Source organism: Mercurialis annua, linkage group LG4 (genome assembly GCF_937616625.2).
Source record: "Mercurialis annua linkage group LG4, ddMerAnnu1.2, whole genome shotgun sequence".
Taxonomy (NCBI): domain Eukaryota; kingdom Viridiplantae; phylum Streptophyta; class Magnoliopsida; order Malpighiales; family Euphorbiaceae; genus Mercurialis; species Mercurialis annua.
The window spans coordinates 24,836,259-24,856,195 of record NC_065573.1 but is presented as its reverse complement, the minus strand read 5'-3'; the positions used below and the strand labels follow the sequence as shown (position 1 = coordinate 24,856,195).

At 34.7% G+C, this 19,937-nt stretch overlaps 3 protein-coding genes across 7 annotated transcripts; 2 read left to right on the top strand and 1 right to left on the bottom strand.

The window, feature by feature from the left end:
• Window positions 1–1,527: 1,527 nt before the first annotated feature.
• On the top strand, window positions 1,528–3,840 carry LOC126676793 (GDSL esterase/lipase At5g03820-like). The gene is made up of 5 exons (XM_050371082.2): window positions 1,528–1,976; window positions 2,054–2,184; window positions 2,524–2,757; window positions 3,027–3,282; window positions 3,454–3,840. Exons 1-5 carry the CDS (start codon window positions 1,733–1,735, stop codon window positions 3,645–3,647), a joined length of 1,059 nt encoding a protein of 352 aa, XP_050227039.1. The 5' UTR covers window positions 1,528–1,732; the 3' UTR covers window positions 3,648–3,840.
• Window positions 2,822–15,047, bottom strand: LOC126676792 (E3 ubiquitin-protein ligase UPL7). Of its 5 annotated transcripts, none has more exons than XR_007640412.2 (16): window positions 14,837–15,044; window positions 14,575–14,697; window positions 13,882–14,122; window positions 12,607–13,208; window positions 11,152–12,147; window positions 10,734–11,068; window positions 9,918–10,196; window positions 9,566–9,818; window positions 7,961–8,131; window positions 7,781–7,873; window positions 6,316–6,423; window positions 5,511–5,627; window positions 4,510–4,599; window positions 4,303–4,417; window positions 3,021–3,295; window positions 2,822–2,896 (listed from the first exon to the last, which is right to left on the bottom strand). XR_007640412.2 is itself a non-coding variant. In XM_050371080.2 (15 exons), exons 1-14 carry the CDS (start codon window positions 14,858–14,860, stop codon window positions 4,334–4,336), a joined length of 3,516 nt encoding a protein of 1,171 aa, XP_050227037.1. In that variant the 5' UTR covers window positions 14,861–15,044; the 3' UTR covers window positions 2,822–3,295; window positions 4,303–4,333. The 5 variants fall into 5 exon arrangements, 2 of the variants coding, with proteins under 2 accessions (XP_050227037.1, XP_050227038.1); XR_007640413.2 differs by having other exon boundaries at window positions 2,822–2,893; XM_050371080.2 differs by having other exon boundaries at window positions 2,822–3,295.
• Window positions 15,048–16,691: 1,644 nt separating this feature from the next.
• On the top strand, window positions 16,692–19,578 carry LOC126678173 (pentatricopeptide repeat-containing protein At5g03800). The gene has a single exon (XM_050373064.1). The coding sequence runs from the start codon at window positions 16,735–16,737 to the stop codon at window positions 19,399–19,401; it is 2,667 nt and encodes an 888-aa protein (XP_050229021.1). The 5' UTR covers window positions 16,692–16,734; the 3' UTR covers window positions 19,402–19,578.
• Window positions 19,579–19,937: the final 359 nt, after the last annotated feature.

Here is a 19,937-nt window from a genome sequence, read left to right as displayed (position 1 = left end):
CAAATGTAGCGTACTTGTAATGATGTGTCATTTAGATGGCTTGTCGGTCCATTTTACGTAGATAAAAACTAAACCTTAAAAAGACCAAATATTTAGCAAAAATCGCCATAATTTCCAAACGTTTAAATTGTCTTCATCATGTCCAAAAATATATTATGACGTAGCACAGATACACCACTAAGCGACAATTCAGTAATTGTAATGGTTCGACACTTTTGATACGTTATAATACGATTTTGGACATTATTAAGATGATTTAAACGTTTGGACGTAATAGATCGCTAAACGTTTAGTTTTTTTTAGATCATCAGGCCATACATATATAAGCGGAAAATTATTGTCTAAACCAAATTGTCATGTTTAATGTCCTATAAAGATAAAAAAAAAAATTACCATACAGTAGATCCTCTAATAATTAATACTCAATAAATTAATAATTCTAATAATTAATAGAATTTCGGGGAACCAATTTCAATATTACATCTTATTTAATATTCAATAAATTAATAATTCTAATTAATGAATTTTTAATCTACCATGTGTATTAATTATTAAAGGATTGATTGTATTTAATGTTTGTTAAAGATAATTAAAATAGTACTTTATAATTTTATTATATATAGATTAAAAATAATAATTTTATGATGATTCACTTTTAAAAAAAATTCAAAGCTTGTTATAAAAATATAAACTAACGAATTTTTTAGTTCTTCCAAAACCAATACTTTTTCTGTATTTATTGAATCGACCGAGTATTATATGTCTAGGGAGTATATAAAATCCAATCTTGGATAACAACTTTGTAATAAAATATACAAACATGAATTAATACTTGTCAAGTGAATAACTCTATTCGGGTGGCAATGTAAACAAAAGCCGAATCCCTTCACCCAGAAGACATCAAAGCATTGTATGTGGCAGGGCAGCACCGCTATCAAATATCAATAAAGTAAGAAATTGAATATCATTGACTTTTTAATTAAAGACTGACTTGAATGCTTACAGTACTATATTTCAACTGTCTTCCGGTAGTTTGTTTGGAAATATGCACTAGTAAAGAAAAGAAGTCAATTTCTTATTTTGTTTGAGATATATCAGGGTAATGTGATCTTTAATTAAAAAGATATACGAATTTTTCTAAAATCATAGGGAGTAAAAGGGAAAGAAAACAATTAATAATCGACGAATGAATAAAAAAAGAAGATAAATAAATCAGTGATTGACGGTAAGAAGAGGTGGCCATCTATTTTGATCCTTAGACCATATTTGATTCATGAAATGAAATAGCATAAAATAGAATAGCTATTACATGAAAAATGAAATAGCTATTCTTTACTTTGTGAGAGGGGTAGTTATTCCACAAAATTATGGAGTTATTATACCATGAATCAAAATGAGAAATAATTATTCAATACGGAATAACTATTCTATTCCGGACTTATTTCATAAACCAAACATAGCCTTAGTTGTGGCCTTAGAGAAGAGGTTATAGTTTTAGTTAGCCTAATAAGAACATGTAAACACAAAGGACAAAAGAAATGATGGGGGCATCATAGGGTGCTAAACATGCCTTATTTCCAGAAATGAAGTAGCTTTTCTTGGAACTATATTCTTTAAAGCAGTTATTTACCACCTTTTCACCTTCCATAAATTCTCACACCACCTGCCTCTTCTTAACATTCACACTCACTTTGTCTCACACACAACTACATTTTCACATAGAAAAACAGAAATGGGGTTTGCTAGTGAATTTTGTGGCATATTCTGTTGCCTTGTTGTTCTTGCATCCTCACTGGTTAATGCTGATCCTATTGTTCCAGCCCTAATCATATTTGGAGACTCTGTTGTTGATGCGGGTAATAATAATAATCTGAACACACTAGTCAAGGCCAATTTCCCTCCATATGGAAGGGATTTTGCTGATCACAAGCCAACTGGTCGATTTTGCAATGGAAAGCTAGCTACTGATTTTACTGGTAATCATCTTTTCTTATGCTTCAAGTCTTATGAAGTTCATTTTTGGTTGATTTTTAGTTAATTTGTTGATGTACAGCTGAGTATCTTGGGTTCGAGTCCTACCCACCAGCTTACCTTAGCCAAGATGCCAAAGGAGAGAACCTCCTGACTGGTGTTAACTTTGCATCTGCTGCTTCTGGTTATTATGATGGCACTGCCAGGCTATATGTAAACACTCATCTATTTCTCTCTATCTCTACCTTTTGCCCTTTCTATATTAGTATCTAGAGTCTGCATTCGGTTCAAACCAAGCCAAACCAAACTGAATCAAACTTTTTTCAAACAGAACCGACATTGTAAGGAATTAAAAAAAATTCAAATTAAATTAGATGGTTTGATCAGTTTTCGGTTCAGTTCAGTTATTTTGATTCAATTTGTACTAAAACTTAACAGAAAAAGTTTATGTCAAAAATCAAACTGAACCCAATTTATCGATTTGATTCGAATTTTGCACACTACTACTAGTATCTGAGCTAACTTGACTGTATTCTTGTGCATTTTCTGTAGAGTGCTGTTACATTGACCCAGCAGCTAAATTACTACAAGGAGTACCAAACAAAAGTGGCAAGTATGGTAGGAAATGCCAAGGCCAACGACATATTTTCAGGTGCTATACATCTTCTAAGTGCAGGGAGCAGTGATTTCATTCAGAATTACTATATCAATCCTCTTCTTAACGGAGTCTACTCACCAGAAAAATTCTCTGATAATCTCATGACATATTACACTACTTTTATTCAGGTATTGCATTTGCACATTCTCAGTTTGCTAATTAAATTATTGAAAAAAGAAAAGAATTAGAATATTACCTTCGCCGAACTTCGATGCAGTAGAATAAGAACAGGATCTCGGGCACAATCTTATATGTTTACATAATCTGCTGTATATGGGAAATTACAGACCATAGTTCAGTCGCGTATTTTCATCTCAATTATTTGGATTTTGGACAAACACGAATCGAGATTTGCATCTAAATAACTGACACTAATGAAATTTCCGCTTACCACCAGACACTATATACACTGGGAGCACGAAGGATTGGTGTGACAAACCTTCCACCAACTGGGTGTTTGCCTGCTGCTATCACGATCTTTGGTGCAGGAAGCAACCTGTGTGTCGAAAGGTTCAACACGGATGCCGTTGCCTTCAATGATAAATTAAACACCACCTCTCAGGGTCTCGTAAGTACTCTCCCGGGCCTCAAACTCGTGGTCTTTAATATCTACCAGCCACTCTTGGATATGACAGTGAAACCTTCTGATAATGGTATGTGCCCACTCTGCAATATGACAATAGTCAATATGTCCCGTATTCACATCACATGGCAAGAATCTAATTGACAATTTTATTAGTACGGCTTAGATAGATCAAAAAATATGGATAATTTATCCGGATAATTGCCGAGTGAATATGGTCGATATCTCTTGTTTTCCACAGGGTTCTTTGAGGGGAGAAGGGCTTGCTGTGGAACAGGTACATTTGAGACCTCAGTATTATGCAACGCAAGGGCAATGGGAACATGCTCCAATGCTACCCAGTACGTGTTCTGGGATGGATTTCATCCATCTGAAGCTGCTAATAAGGTCTTGGCTGGTGATCTACTTGCACAGGGATTCGACCTTATTTCTTGAAGCACCTCAACATAGTTGCAAACAGTTGTTACACTTATCTACAACTGTCTTATATATGCTATAAAAATTAATGTTGTAAGAAACATATAGGTGTTTTTCTAGTTGTGATACACACAGCATGGACAAATTTACGCTTCCATCTTTTGTAAGACATAAATGAATTGCTATAATAAGACAACTACCGTTGCGATGAGTGCTTTGTTTTGTTTGCGAACTTGTCTTGCTGAATTCTAGTGTTAGAATGAGACAAGCAGTCCAAAAGATTAACCAAATATTCCATATATACAGTTATCATCTAAAGCATTTCTAACCTAGTACTTTCTAAAATTGGGGCAAAAGAGAACACATTAAAAATAATTGTTAATTCAATCACCTAGAGTGTTTCTGTTTTCAGCCTTTTCCATCTTTTGTTTGTACAAATTTTTTCCCTCCAATAATTATGTGCGTTTATTCCCCCAGCCAAGAACAGAAACAGATCAATACATGCTCAAGATTTTTTGTTTGTGATCTCATAGTTACAATCATGCCTAAGAAAGAAACAAAATAAATTGTTCCTTATGGCGAACCATGTGATAATTCATTCCAGCATAAAATATCTAATAATAGATGGCAATCAAACCTAAAGACTTAGGAGTCGAGACTCCAAGAAATGTACCTGAAACGTGAACATCACAAAGATCAATTCCCTAAGAAAGTTCAAATCCAGTATTGGAACTGATTGCATAAAGAAGTTTTGCTCTCAAAGTGCTTGGACGTTTATACGTTGGAAGCTGTAGCAATTCAAGAATGACCAAAATTAAATAAAATATTTTGAGTGGGATTTACACAATCAACTTTGATGCTGAGATTGTACAAAAAGTACCTTGAGAGTATTGTAGCACGTAGAAGCTGATGGAAGGCGCTCCACATCTTGTCCTCCTATTGTTGCCCAAAGAGAGGCATCACATGCTACCTACAGAAAACCAAATTTCTTGCTTTCAATTCCGCTTCTGAAATATAATAGAATTTCTTTTACATTTATCTATTGGTCTTCAATATTTTCAATTTATATGTTTGATAGGGGGGAGATTATGAGCATGATTTGAAAGAGCATGTCAATTTAATAAGATAACAGTAAACTGCAAAAATTCATGGAGGCATGAAGAACTTACAAAACCGTTTCCCAAGCAGAATAATCAATTACAGTTTTCTAAACAACCCCACAGCAAATACACCCTTCTCTATTTTTTTTTACTAGGCATCATTAGAAGAAGAAAAAATTTCAAGTTGAACTTCATTGATCTAAACTTATTTGAGTGCAATTTCCAAGGCAGACAAGATTTTGGATATGAATTTCGCATTTTTGTTGATAAGCACTTAGCATATCACGTTACCAAAAACTTTCATGGAAGAAAACCTACCAGTATTGAGCGTATTCTTTATAAACAAAAAAGAAAGAAACAGCTTATGCCTCTACTTACAAACCACATGCAAAGTTATTCTAGTTGTATACTGATGTAAAAAGTTTATACAAACGTTTTCAACAACGCAAAGAGTAGGAAGCAATGCTCTTTGTAATTGGGCCCCCAGACTGCATCTTGTACATTAGGAAATCTAAAAAGCGCTTAATCAAAGCCTTGTTGTCGAGAAACATCTAAACAGTCAGAATATGAATAATATTCCAGTTACATGTCACATCAAATAGGTATGACAATTTTTTTTTTCTTCCCAAAGGTATGGCAATTGACTACTAGACATCTTGCATGTTCAATTTTATGTCAACTCTGAAACCACATACATAAAGGTAATATAACAGTGTCTTCAGGCCTTGATCTTCTAACCTGTAACATATCTTATGGATTTCTTAAAAAAAATAAAAATTACCTTATGGATGGTAAAGGATGGCAGCAAGTGTTTGAACCCAAGTAATGGAGCCCGAGAACAGCTGGTGACAAATTTAAGCAGCATGCACCGTTCATTTGGTTCAAATCCTTTGATTACCTGAAAATTTCAGAAGAAAAAATACATTAAACCAATGCATCCCGGCAGATATCAAAAAAAGCAACTTCAAAGTTGGACCACATTTCATCAAGTTTGAGACTTGGCATAGCGAGAATAGTGCCTGGTATAGGCATGACTCTCTCAAGAAAACGTACTGATACCAGGCACTGTCTCAAGCAAATGTACTGTTATCTTTTGAGCTAGATATAGCATATTCTAGCTGAATAGGCAATGGTTTTGGTGGGGATAGGTGGAGGCAGTCCCGACAGTGGGAAGTTGACGAGGGAGTCTGGAAATGTTCCCTGAACAGCTACTATAAAGAGGGGAAGAATAAGAATACAAACATGAGGATTAGACAATATATTGTACTTCAAAACCCAACTGATATCAAGGAAAAGATATTTAAAAAAATCATAAAAAGAAGTTGTGCTAATAATTAGATAGATAAACAGCTGATGATAAACAATGTGACATGATTTCTTTAAGAATGACAACAAATTATTAATTTTGCTTTTAGTCCGAAAAACTCCTGCCACGATTCTTTCAGAAATAGTTTGTTCCTTCAAATATTCTGGGTTCTTCAAGTGAAATTGATGTTGCAAACTTAAAAAAGACAACAAAAAAAGTGAATCATAAAAGAATTTAGAAAAAGAAAAAAATTGACTTCCACATCGGCGATATCTAGTACCTCCCAGAAAAGTTTGATGGTTCGACTCCCCTCAGAGTAGCCACCTGTGTAACGTGTGTTGCTTCTTAGATCATCAACATCAATGTCAAAGTCACCACCTGAAAGTAACTGAGTAAGGAAACCTTGGTTAACATTCAACTAATAAAATGACCTCATGAACAACAATATATAAATTTCTGAAACATAAATAGTAGCAGCAACCATGTTCACAGCAAAACTGTGACTATAAAACGTAAATACCGCATTACATAAAGAATGAAAATTGAAGGCCTCTATTACAATTTCAAGAAGTAAAATGAATGTATTTCTAACCCACCATCCTAATGCCCCTATTGTGCTACAAAAGCAAATACTTTGTAGCTTCTATATCCCCTCAGGTGATAATAATTATCTTTGTTAAAGTGGGAAATCCCACATTGGTTGTGTGTGTGAGTGGACATGTGTTTATATATTGGTTGGGCACCTCCACTTAACACCAATTGGTTTTAAGATGGAATCTAACATGGTATCAAAGCCTTGTCCATTCACACAATTTGAGTTTGGCCCGGCCCACGTGAGATTTACGTGAGGGGGACTTTGTTGCTCGGCCCGTACACGCTACGCGTGAGGGGGAGTGTTAAAGTGGGAAATCCCACATTGGTTGTGTGTGTGAGTGGACATGTGTTTATATATTGGTTGGGCACCTCCACTTAACACCAATTGGTTTTAAGATGGAATCTAACAATCTTAACCCAAATACCCATGCGCTTAAGTAAGAATGCCTATAACTCAAGGAAAACATGGTTATTCAATTTCCTTTACCTTTTTTGGTTTGTGAAAATAAAAAAAAAGGTCTGTTTATTAGCTTAAGATGTTTAATTTGTGAGATTATGAAGATCAACATGCATAAGAGCATAATTTAATTAATTTGTCTTGAAATCAGAATCAGTTTGAACATGCATGGACCTTACCTTCTTCAGTGTTGTACTCTGTTGGAAGTCATATAATTAAATAATGGAGGTTCTGCTAAGATGACTTGTACTGTTTATCATTTAAAATGCATCCCAGTCTACAACTGTTGCTATGATGAAATTATTCAATCTACATTTGTTGGTCTTTCCACTAAACCATTAAAAAATGTGATCTGATGTGTCACATGTTTGTCCAACCACCTGAAGAATTTCTTATATCAGAGAACCCCAATTTATCAAGAGATTCAAGACACAATTCATGGTCCCATTAACAAAGACCATATTGATAGTTGACTTCACAACACACACTGACATGGCAGAAAAAGCATAAGATATAATTGATTGTCACTATATTATTGATTAAGGGCGGTACGAAACTGTTAGTCATTATTTTCTGAAATTTAAATGCATGTGGCCTTGATAATTTCATTATAGCTCTACTAAGTACAAGAGATGAGCTACAATACATGGGGCCCAAGTACATAACCTTTCACACAAAATAGAGAAAAAATTACCTGATTAAATTCACTTGCATTAAATAACTTTAACCAAGATGGTGATATGAGATCTGTTAGTCCCCTGTAAAATGCATTTGAAAAGGGCAATATCTGCAAATTGAATTACTAGCATAAGATAAATCTAGGACTGAGAAGCTGGTACCATATTAGATTCGCAAAATATAAGTAATTGAATACCTGTCGGTTTAGTTTATGATCTGCTATTGCATGGATATACTGCATCTTGTTCTCATTTGTCACACAAACATCTTTGCCACCAGGTTTAAGCTCAACAACATGCCGTTTCCCAAATGATTCTTCAGTAACTGTGAAGTCCAGGAAGAGATCCTTGACCTCACCATCGTAATGCTGTAAAATTAACATCCATATATAAATAAAAGAGATATGCGAACTTGTATATCTGATTTGCAGACAATCACATTGTAACCGAAAATGCAAAGAAACAAAGAAATGATAGAGTTCGAAGCAATGTAAATTTCTCAATAAGCAATTAAATAGTGCCCACATGCAATAAACTAGACCCTTCACAAATTCTATCAAAACTACAATGCTTGTGGGACCGACAGCTGATATTTACATTAGACCGATTTCAGTCTCAAGATGCTGCCACATTGGTTAAGCTCCTGTAAACCTAATTAAATGTAGCCTATCAGCCTCCTACATCAGAAAAGCTTTTTGCATAAAAATAGAAAATTGGGCTAGTTGCTTTCTCCACAAAAAAATTTACTCGGAAGTTTTTTCTGAGTGGACATTCATATATTTTAGCCCAAAGCATATAATTTAAGATACGGACACCTTATGACCCTTACACCCCTCCCACCCAACACCTTCTTTCTTCCTTTATGTCCCTATATCCTCTTTTATTTGCTTCCTAATCTTGTTATCTAATCTACAGTTCTTCTTTCTTCAACTTGAGTTACATTTAAGTACATCTGGTTGATATAGTACATTGAAGCTGTGTCCTACTCCCACAATTGTGACAGAGCTATCAGCATATTGTTTTCCTTTATTCCTGATGCATGTTTTAAATGCCAAACATTTAAAAAATTCTTTTAATCAAAAGAGTCAATCCGCAAAGACGACTTTAGAAATGTATGTATAGAGGTGGCCACAGTTCATAACCCTGCGGTTCCGGTTCGGAACTGCCGGGTTGCGGTTCAAAAAAATATGGAACCGGCCCAGACCTGTCTAATCCATGCCGGTTCGGAACCGGACGGTTCCGGTTCTGGGTTGCTGGCAGTTCAAAAGAATTAAAATTTAATTACTAAAAATTAAAAAAGTTAGTTTAATAATAAAATAACACACAGAGATAATATTCTAAAATAATAATAAAATAAATCAAATTTCTAAAATGCATTTCTCATCAATGCTGCAATTAGTCTTATAAAGACAGGAGCTGGAATCTGATTATTTTAGATACTCCGATGCAATATTGAGTACATGATTTCTTAGAATAAGTCTTCCCCATACAATAATTTCAACCTAATAATTTTTCTGCTAGCTTCAACTTATTGAATCTTGCTTCCTATCCCAGCAGCCAAGAAATTCACTTAAAATTGCATAGCATTTTGTTAATCAAAGAGAACATCTTCCAGTGGTTTCATTGTATCACATAAAGCTAGTATTGAACCAACTAGCATTAACTTATGAATATACAAGTTGATTAATAATGCTACAGTATTTAGCAAGAACTTGACCAAGCAGGAGATACAGCTTAACTAAATGAGACAGTGAATAGAGTAGATAGTAATACTAACACTACAGCTCATCAAGAGAGTTTACCTTCACGTACAAGAGATTCCTGTACAGTTCTGGATCAAGTGTTGATAGTTCATCAAGAAAGCTGTATCGACCTAACAACTTCTGTACAAAAACATGTGAAAAGGAATAATCAAGCAATATTCCTTCATAAAGAGCTTTCCCGACGACTCTTCCAAGAAATTCAATCATCTGGATACCATTCTCTAAACATCTTGCACTCGGATTAGGAATTATCAGTCTTTCTGAGGTTGATGTTTGGGAGAATAGGCCATACCTTAAACAGTAAATGTAAAACATTCATAGCACATTAACAATTTCTGGGAAAGAAAATAAACAAGAATGAAAAAAAAAACAGAGACTTCAATAAACATACTCAGGGGAAAAAGCTGCTTTAGATATATCAGTTAGAAACTCCTTTGATAATCCACCATAATCTAAGCCAGCCTCTGGAATGCCACATTCACTAACAAATGAAACATGAATAGATGACTTTAATTTTGATCCAAGTGTGTTTAATTGCCGGAATCCATCTTCAACAATATGACTCCGCCGAACTACAATCTCGACTGCCCTAGAACCCGGTCCGGTGACTTCACCAGCCATTTTTCGAGATACTTTGTCCATGTTGACGAATTCTCTAAACATTTGAACCCTGAAAATTTATTAAAAAAATGAGAAAAAACAGTAGCACACAAAAACAAAACAAAACTAGGCAATATCAACAAATAAATAATTTCCGAAGTTCATGTAAAAAAAACTTTACTGTGAAAAGAACCTCAAGGATACTTCATGTGAGCAAGAAATAATAGCAAAGAGATATACTTGTTCCAAGAGAAAGAGGGAGACACAAGTTACCAGCAAATAGAAAGCAAAAGCCTTACACAATTAACTCTAATAAGACTGATGTTTGAAGTCAATTTTGGATTCATTAGGGTCCCAATCTACTGTAACAAAGACTCTTTCTTATGGTAGTGCCAAAGTAAATGTTAAAATGAAGAAAAATCCATCAAAATTAAATGTTAAAATGAAGAAAAATCCATCAAAACAAAATAGAACAGAGTCATATATGTCAAAAGAGTTAAGTTCAAATGCCAAACAGCAATCTCCTTTTGCAGCTCAAGGATAAGTTTAATGCAAAAACTTGATGAGAACAAGAATGAGGAATACCCTTTGAATCCCCCATGTGTACCTTTCTTCAAAAGGATATACGTGTGGAATAGTAGTAATTATTGACCCTATACTTGGAGCAGTGGCAGAATCATCTGATTTCAGATTAGATAAGACACTTTCATGCGTTCTGGCAGCAACTGCAATTGGTGGTCGGCTCTTTCTAGCAGGTGAAAGCCACAAAACAGGGGGGCAAAACTGGTGCCTGCAATCCCTTTCATACATCATATGCAAGCACTTGATTGCAGATTCCAACAGAGATCTACTCTCCTGACCTGTATTATGGGCCAAACCATTGTACACTAATGTATTGAGCATGGATGCAATTCTTTTCTGCTGCTCCAACATGAATGGGACCTAACTCGTGTCACAAATGCTCAAAATAAAAATTACATTCTGAGTAATTTAAAAAAGTTACAAAATAAGAAAAAACAATCTACCTGTTTTTCATAAAACTCGATGTCATCCAGTACCAAAAGCAGATGGGAGTACGTGGCACAGAACAGATGAAGTAGACATGAAATATCTTTTGAAGTTTTTTGTGGACCACACCGCAAAATTTTTACATCCCAAATATCTTGCAAGTCGTCCTCTACCTGTGCACTGGGTTTCCCATCAACTGAATAATTATTGCCATCACCAGCTTGGGACTTGCCAGTAAATTTTTGGAGAATATTCACCCATTTATTACCTCCTTCTTTATTTAGCTGCTTTTGTTTTTTTTCACTGTCCCCATCGTTTTTATTCCTCAAAATATTACTTGTGGAATGAGCAGTAACTTCCCCAGGAAAAAGTAACCTTTCTAGTGTTCCCCACAAAGTGACAAGATATCCAGGTGTAAATGATAACATATTAAGAATAGGCAATGCCCCAAGTGGAGGGTTGAAAATTGAATATATTCTAAGCATGTAAGAATAGAAATGTGCAACATCCAACAGTTCCAACTTCCCTAAGTGCTTGGTATTTTGTGCAGTCAGAGCCTGTACAATCGAAGTCTCATCTGTCTGAATATGGCCATCAGTGTTTGAGAGTGCTAAAAGTTTTGTAAGATGCCACTGCTGAGAAGCAGGCCTCAGTAGATCCATAAAACACGTATTCAAGGAAGACGTGTTTTCATTCTCATATAAAACTTCACCAACAGGTTCTGCCGATGATTCACCATGAACCTGAGGAAATTGGTTATCCTTTTTAATCCATCTACTACCATGAAGCCATGACAATAAGCTCTCAGCAAGAATAGTCACAACATGGACATATAATGCATATTCTAGATTTTGATTGAGCCCTCCAGGATCCACAAAATCATTCTCGCTTCCTGCAGCAAGGCAAAGAATGTTTGCAAGAGCCCAGCCTACAGAAGGAATCACTTTGGAAGAATGCTGACTTTTCAAATGATCCATCTGCAACATCTCTGTTAATAAATTATCCCTCAAAATCTGCCATCACCTGCCAAAGTTAGATCAGTCCCCATATGGATGATATAGCGGTCAATAAGCAGAACCTTAAAAAAAATTAATGTAGACATAATCTAACACCATTTAATTTACTCACGTCCATCATATGGAAGCTTTGATAGTGTTTTTCTAAACTAAACTTCAATAGCAGAAAGAATAATAGATATTTACTGAAATATGCTGTTTTTAAACTAAACAAAGATACTATAATCCATTACGGATGCATTGTCATCTACAAAAGTCACCTATGCTAAAAGCAATTGTAAAGTAGATCAATACATGTCTATAAGCACACTTAATGTATCATATGAAGAGTTCTATCAGGAAGCATGTTCATTTCTAGCATACACAGTTAAACTTAAACAGGTATAAGAAAACTTGGGAAAGTTTGTGCATTAAAAATACACTCATCAACTATCCTTCAAATTTAATAAATCTCACCAGTAGAGTCTGGAGGCATGGTGAAAGAATAGACTTGTGCTTTAGAGCAGATACAAGAACAGCTGGCAGACGTTGAGTAAGCCTAGGAATTGTAAGTATAAACAAAATGTACTGAACAAAAGCTGAGTTCATGTCTGGCAGGTTGGCTTCAGTTATTTTGAAGTTTGAAGCATGAAATGGTCGCAGAGATAAAGTTACTGCAGTGGCAGTAATCAAGAATTTATCATCTGCCTGGAGGCTCCGGACCATATCTTTTGTTTGTGAACAGAATTGAATATCCAATTTGTTGATGTATCTTCCGATAGACATGTAAAGGCCACTTTTACAGCTTCCCATAAACCTAACCAACTCATTTACTACTGCATCTGCATCTTCAAGACTATCGTTGGAAATGCTTTTCCAGCCCTTCAGATCAGTTAAGACAACCAGAAAACGCAATGCTAAAGAGGTAAGAACAAAAATATCTTGTCCGATTGCATGAGATTTATCACACTCGGCAAGGATGAACGAGCAAAGACAAATTAGCTTCTTTGCTTGGTATATCCACATTCTTCTTTCTTCAAGTGACCCCACTGATAGCAAGCAAAAGTTCTTTCTTGAATCTACCCTTAAAACAAGAGAGAGGAAGTTAGTTTTTTCATTAAGTAAGCAGGATTAAAGCAGAAAAGAAGCGAGAGATACAGGGAATGACAGAGAGGTCAGCATATCAAGAATAGAATCATCATCATTATCTATGCATGCTTTTGGCAGACAAGAAGATTGAGAAACAAGATCATTTTGTTTATTCTTTATTCCCTTTTAATGTGGGAAGTTAAGGTTGGCTACATGGAAACTCATTCAGATATTTTCTGAAAATAGGAGACAAACAAAAAAAAAAGCTCAATGTTTATATATTGACATGCCAAGAAAATAGATCCCCTAGTGTTAAATGGAAAAATACAGATAGTATGAGTTAAATATTTGGGGAGAAGTTAGTTCAAATGAAGAAAAAGGCGGAATACTGAAAGTACAAAGTTAGGCAGAACATCTACGTCAACAAACAGCTCATATATAATCAAAAGGATAATTTTATAGGCAAGCTCATTGTCAAATGCATAAAATAACAGTTCGACTTATTCTCTTCAACTGATTACAGACTAAATATTATAATTGCTAAAACAAATGCAGAATGGATAAGAGCATCTAGTACTCAAAAGTCAAAAGAATACAATCATTTATTGAACAATTTTAAAAATCAACTTCCAACTTCCTCATAAGTACAAAATACCAACATACCAGTACAATTTATGCTTTCCAACAGAATCTTAAAGCAACTCTGCATACAGAATGCATCTCGTGAGGAAATCTTCCCATGCCGAACCGATAAACATCGAACAAAGAAAAGAAAAGGCCTCAAAAGGCTGTTGGAAATCCAAGGGGCAGTCATTGGACCATTGTAATGGTGCAACATGTTTCCCCATTCCTCTTGAAGCTGCAAGGCCACCTTTTTCGTCACAATATACCGCCTCCAAACTCTCTGGTAAAAAGTCAAATAAACTACACTTCAATTTCACATCCTGACACTTATAACAACTCTACCTGTCTTAATTTATATTAAAAAACCAAAAATAAAAACAATCTCTTTATTGGTTATCATTCATATATTTTCCTTGTTTCCCTTCAATAAAGTGTCTAATATATTAATGATGCATAGACTAAACTTCAGTAAACACAATTCCATCATTATCATATTCCTTAAAACACATACAAATACAACTCAAAAACATTTAACAACAAAAAGTACAAATTAGAAAAGCAAACAAAACAACAGCAACTTACTTGCATAGTTTCCAAATTTTAAAGTTAATCAATAGAAGTTTAGCACTAACTAATTAATAATTAATACTAAAAACAGCGCAAATTTCATCATTTATTATTACTATTAATCAATGATTATTATTAATAATAATAACAAAAAACAATAACTACCTGGACAAAGTGTGCGGAAGCAGTAGCTCGTCTAGCATAATTACGAAGCTCTCGTTCATGATACACTTTTTCAAGAAGTGCGTCTCTGGAAATCTCTTTCGCACTTGCTCCTCTTAACGATACCTAACAACATCACGTTCATTTTAACACAATCATTCGATGAATTTACGCTAAAAATTACATCAACTGAAGCGCATTTCTCTAATTTCTACAAAATTGAAATTAAATTGCAGAATCTTAATTCGAGAAGAGAAAGAAATACCTGATGCTTGCGAGGTTCGTCCATTGAGTTTCGAGCTGTAGGAGAAAGAGTCTGTTATTGATTATTGAAATTTGATCATCGATCGAAGAAAATGCAGAAAAACTTTGAGGATGTCGGTGGATTTTCAGAGTCAATCAGTTTGTTTTGTTTACTCGTCCAGAAGAATACAATGGTGCTTTCATGTTTGAAGATATCAACGCGCGTCTATGGGGACTTTTCTCCACCGGTTTGATTTATGAATAGAAACTATAAAATACCCCCTTAAGTTTTAACTGATTGCAAGTCTATTGCCTTATGATTTGAAATGTTACATTTCAATATAGACCAATTAGAATTTATATTTGCAAATTTGTTTCGGTGTTCTCAAGAGGGCTAAATAGTTTTTGTAGTTAATGAACTGTAATTTTTTTATAAAAAGATTATCATTTTTAGTTGATATTTTTGATAGTCCAATTATCATTTTTACAACAATTGGAAGGAAATAGTTTATTTTAGATAAGTTTTATCTACGTAAAAGATGAAATAAAATACGGTTAACCAAATTGTATGATTTAATATATTTTATTTAACTGTCATTAAATAACCACACTATTTTTTATCATTCACATAGATAGAAGTTGACAAGAAATGATATGTTAATCTCTATTGGTATAAAACTGATTGTTAAATAATCAAAATGTAATATTATAAAGTTAAAACCATCATGTAAAAATTCTACAAAAGTTTATAGTTAGTAGCCATAAAAATATTTAATTCTTCTCAAAATAGTATACTTAATTAATTGAAAATTAACCTTCACCAAATAATATATGATACATATTTCCTATTTAAATTAGGCTTATCCCCTTAAAAAACCCTCACCTTTTATCCCCAATTCATTTGCACCCTCACGTTGCAAAACCACCAAATATACCCAAATTACGACCTTTCACTTTCAATTGCACCCTCAAGCATTAAATTGATCTCATTTCACTTGAAAAAATAGGTTTATTTTTATTTTAAATAAAATATTAAGTCCTATTTTAAAATATATGCTAAAATTTAAAGTATTGATTTGAACATTTTTCAAGTGAAAAGAGGTCAATTTAATGCTTGAGGGTACAATTGAAAGTGAAAAGTCGTAATTTGTGTATATTTGGTAGTTTTACAACGTGAGGGTGCAAACGAATTGGAGGTAAAAGATGGGGGGATTTTAAGGGGATAAGCCTTTAAATTATAGTCTTCAAATTTTTTATGATAATTGTCTCAAAAAAATATACTAGAAAATATATGATTCAGTTTCTTTTGATAGTTAATAGATGTTATTAATAATTTACAGTTGTTATATATTATTTATTTAATGAAATATATTATATATTAAATGATCATGAAAATATATTTACTTTTTGATATTTGTCATATTTAATACTAAAAAATCAATAAAACACGATTTAAAATAAAAAAATTATTTTATACATAAACTAGAATAAGTTTTAATTAATTCATAATTAAATTAATTAAATGATAATTACTATAATGTGATACAATCAATTTTAATATTACATTATTTAAATAATTAAAAGATTTGCATTCTCCTTTGACCTTGGTATAAAGATCAATTAAAATTAATTTTATTGCTTTGAAAAGCATAATTTTAAATTAGACATTTTGGTTCATTTTACTTTTTTCAGTTTTAAATTGTCTAATAGTCTTTCACCACTTCGGCTCCGTTTGCATATATATAATGCTCATTTATTTTCTGTCATCTCATATGAAGTTTAGGGGCTAAAATGAATATTTGTTGCAAATGTTTTCATTGGCGCGTGATTTTAAAAGGTCTCAACTCTCAAGTAAGGGGTGCTAAACGCTCTCTATTTAGTACTGAAATTGAACAAGATTATGTTTGGCGCCTCCAATTCATGGCTATTACTACCACTATTATCCAAACCACACCATCTCCTCTCCTCCATTCTCAAACTACTCCCCCATTCTCATCTCCCACTCCACCTTCTTCACTCTTCACCAAACCCCACCACCACCACCACCCTCGTTTCTCCATTTCCACCGCTCAACCTCCCCCGTCACCCATCCCCACTCACCACAAAAATGACCTCTTCTCTAACCCATCCGTCATCGACATCGACATTGACCATTTGCTATACTTGCTCCGAATTTCCGCCAAATACACTGATATCAACCTGGCACGAGCTCTACATGCTTCCATTCTCAAGCTCGGGGACGATACTTATCTGGGTAATGCGCTAATTATAGCTTACTCCAGGCTGGGTCTTGTTTCTGATGCTTATCACGTTTTCAAGGGTCTTTCTGACCCTGATGTTGTCTCTTACAATGCTTTGGTTTCTTGTTTTGTTAAGGGGAATCAAGAATTGAAAGGTATAGAGCTTTTTTTTAGAATGAGGAGTAGTAGTATTGAGGCTAATGAGTATGGTTTTGTTTCTGTTTTAACCGCGTGTAGTAGGATTTTGAAGTTTGAATTGGGTTTTCAGATTCATGGTTTGTTGATGAAGATGGGTTTTGTGGAGTGTGTGTTTGTTATGAACGCTTTAATGTTTTTGTATGGTAAGGCGGGTTTTTTGGACTCTGTCGCTCAAGTGTTTGATGAAACGCCTCAGAGAGATGTTGCAACTTGGAATACTATGATATCGAGTTTGGTTAATGAGTCGTTATATGGGAAAGCGTTAGACTTGTTTCGAGATTTCTGTGGAACTACTAGTCTTAGAGGTGATCAGTTTACTCTGTCGTCGGTGTTGACTGCTTGTGCCGAGGGGTGTGGTTTGATGGGAGGGAGAGAGGTTCATGCGCACGCCTTTCGGATTGGGCTAGAGGCGAATATGAGTGTTAACAATGCGCTTATAAAATTGTACACCAAGTATGGAAGTCTTAAAGAAGTGGTGTCTGTGTTTGAGAGGATGCCGGTGAGAGATGTAATTACTTGGACGGAAATGATAGTGGCATATATGAATTTTGGCTCTGTCCAGTTGGCGGTGGAGCTATTTGAGAAGATGCCGGAGAGGAATTCCGTTTCTTATAATGCTATGTTGTCTGGATTTTGTAACAATGGTGAAGGGATGATGGCACTAGGTTTATTTTTTAAGATCATCCGAGATGGACTAGAAGTAACTGATTTCACTTTGACCAGTCTCGCAAGTGCCTGCGGGATGATAATGAGAGTTGAAATTAGTAGACAAATTCATGCATTTATCATAAAGTTTGGTATTAGATCAAATCCTTGCATTGAAACAGCTTTGCTTGATATGTACACGAGGTGTGGTAGAATGCGTGATGCTGACAAAATGTTGCGTGGTTGGCCATCCAATCAGGAAAACTCAATAATTAGAACATCAATGCTATGTGGTTATGCTCGAAATGGTATGCCAGAAGAGGCAATTTCTCTTTTCCAGCAAAGCGTCTCAGAAGGAACTATAGTTGCAGATGAGGTTACTTTGACCTCAATCCTCGGTGTTTGTGGGACTTTAGGTTTTCAGGGTATGGGAGAGCAAATCCACTGTCATGCTCTTAAAACTGGATTTGTAGCTGACGTAGGAGTAGGAAATTCAATAATTAGTATGTATTCGAAGTGTTACAACTTGAAAAACGCAAATAAATCTTTCAACACCATGCCAGCGCATGATTTAGTCTCATGGAATTGTCTGATTTCTGGCTATCTCCTTCACAGGCAAGGAGATGAAGCCTTGGCTGTCTGGTCAAGGATGGAGAAGGAAGGTATAAAACCTGATTCAGTCACTTTTGTATTGGTCATTTCAGCATATAATCATACTAAATCAAATTTAGTTGAAGTCTGTCGTTGTTTGTTTTTCTCTATGGAAAATATTTATGATATTAAGCCCACTTCCGAGCATTATGCCTCCTTCGTCAGCGTTTTGGGATGTTGGGGTTTGCTTGAAGAAGCAGAGGAAATGATCAATAAAATGCCATTTAATCCTGAGGTTTCTGTTTGGCGAGCTTTGCTTGATAGTTGCAGACTTCATCAGAATTCAAGCATCGGAAAACGAGTTGCAAAGCATATACTTACGATGGAGCCACAAGATCCATCGACATATGCTCTTATTTCAAATCTGTATTCTGCATCTGGGCGGTGGCATTGCTCAGATATTGTCAGAGCCAATATGCGAGAGAGAAGGATTCAAAAGCACCCATGTCGAAGCTGGATTATTCTTCAGAAAAAAGTCCATTCATTTTATGTAAGAGATAAATTCCATCCCTGTGTAAAAGACATCTATAGCGGACTAGACGTATTGATCTTGGAATGCCTGAAAGCTGGATATAAGCCCGACACGAGCTTTGTTCTTCATGAAGTAGAAGAACATCAAAAGAAGGATTTCTTATTCTATCACAGTGCAAAACTAGCAGCTACTTATGGTCTTTTAGTAACCAGACCAGGAGAACCCATTAGAATTGTGAAAAACATACTTCTATGTGGGGATTGCCACGCATTCTTGAAATTCGCTTCATCTGTCACCGGAAGAGAGATTCTGTTAAGAGATACTTCCGGGTTTCATCATTTTTCAAACGGTCAATGCTCCTGCAAAGATTATTGGCGATAATTACTTGCAAGGTGAGCCTAATTGTACATTCTTAACTCTCTTTTTATCCTTTTCATGTTTGGTGATAGAATGCATAGACACAAATATATAGAAATGTAGAGCCTTAATTGCTGGTAAATTTAGAACTCTGTAATTTCTTATGAAAGTCAGTAAAATGGAAATGGTTCATAACACAAATTATGTTTTTCTTCTTTGCTCTTCAGGAACGGTTATTATAATTCTTCTCACTTATATAAAGAACACAGAGTAACCATAAGCCCATAAGTTAATATTTAATACTGTCAAATTTTGAGGAGCTTTGATGCATCTTAAACACTAAGATTAAATTAACAACTATAAGCTTGCAATTGTAAAAAAATCCAGCCATGCTTGTCTACCATATCTGGAAATTGTAACTCTTCTATAGTCCTCTTTTGGTGCATGAGAGTTCTGTTCTTGGTTAAGAGTGTATAATTAGGCTAAGTAGGGTCTAGGAGTGTGCAAAAACAAACCAAAACGGATAGCCAAACTGCACTGAAAATTTTGGTTTAATTCAT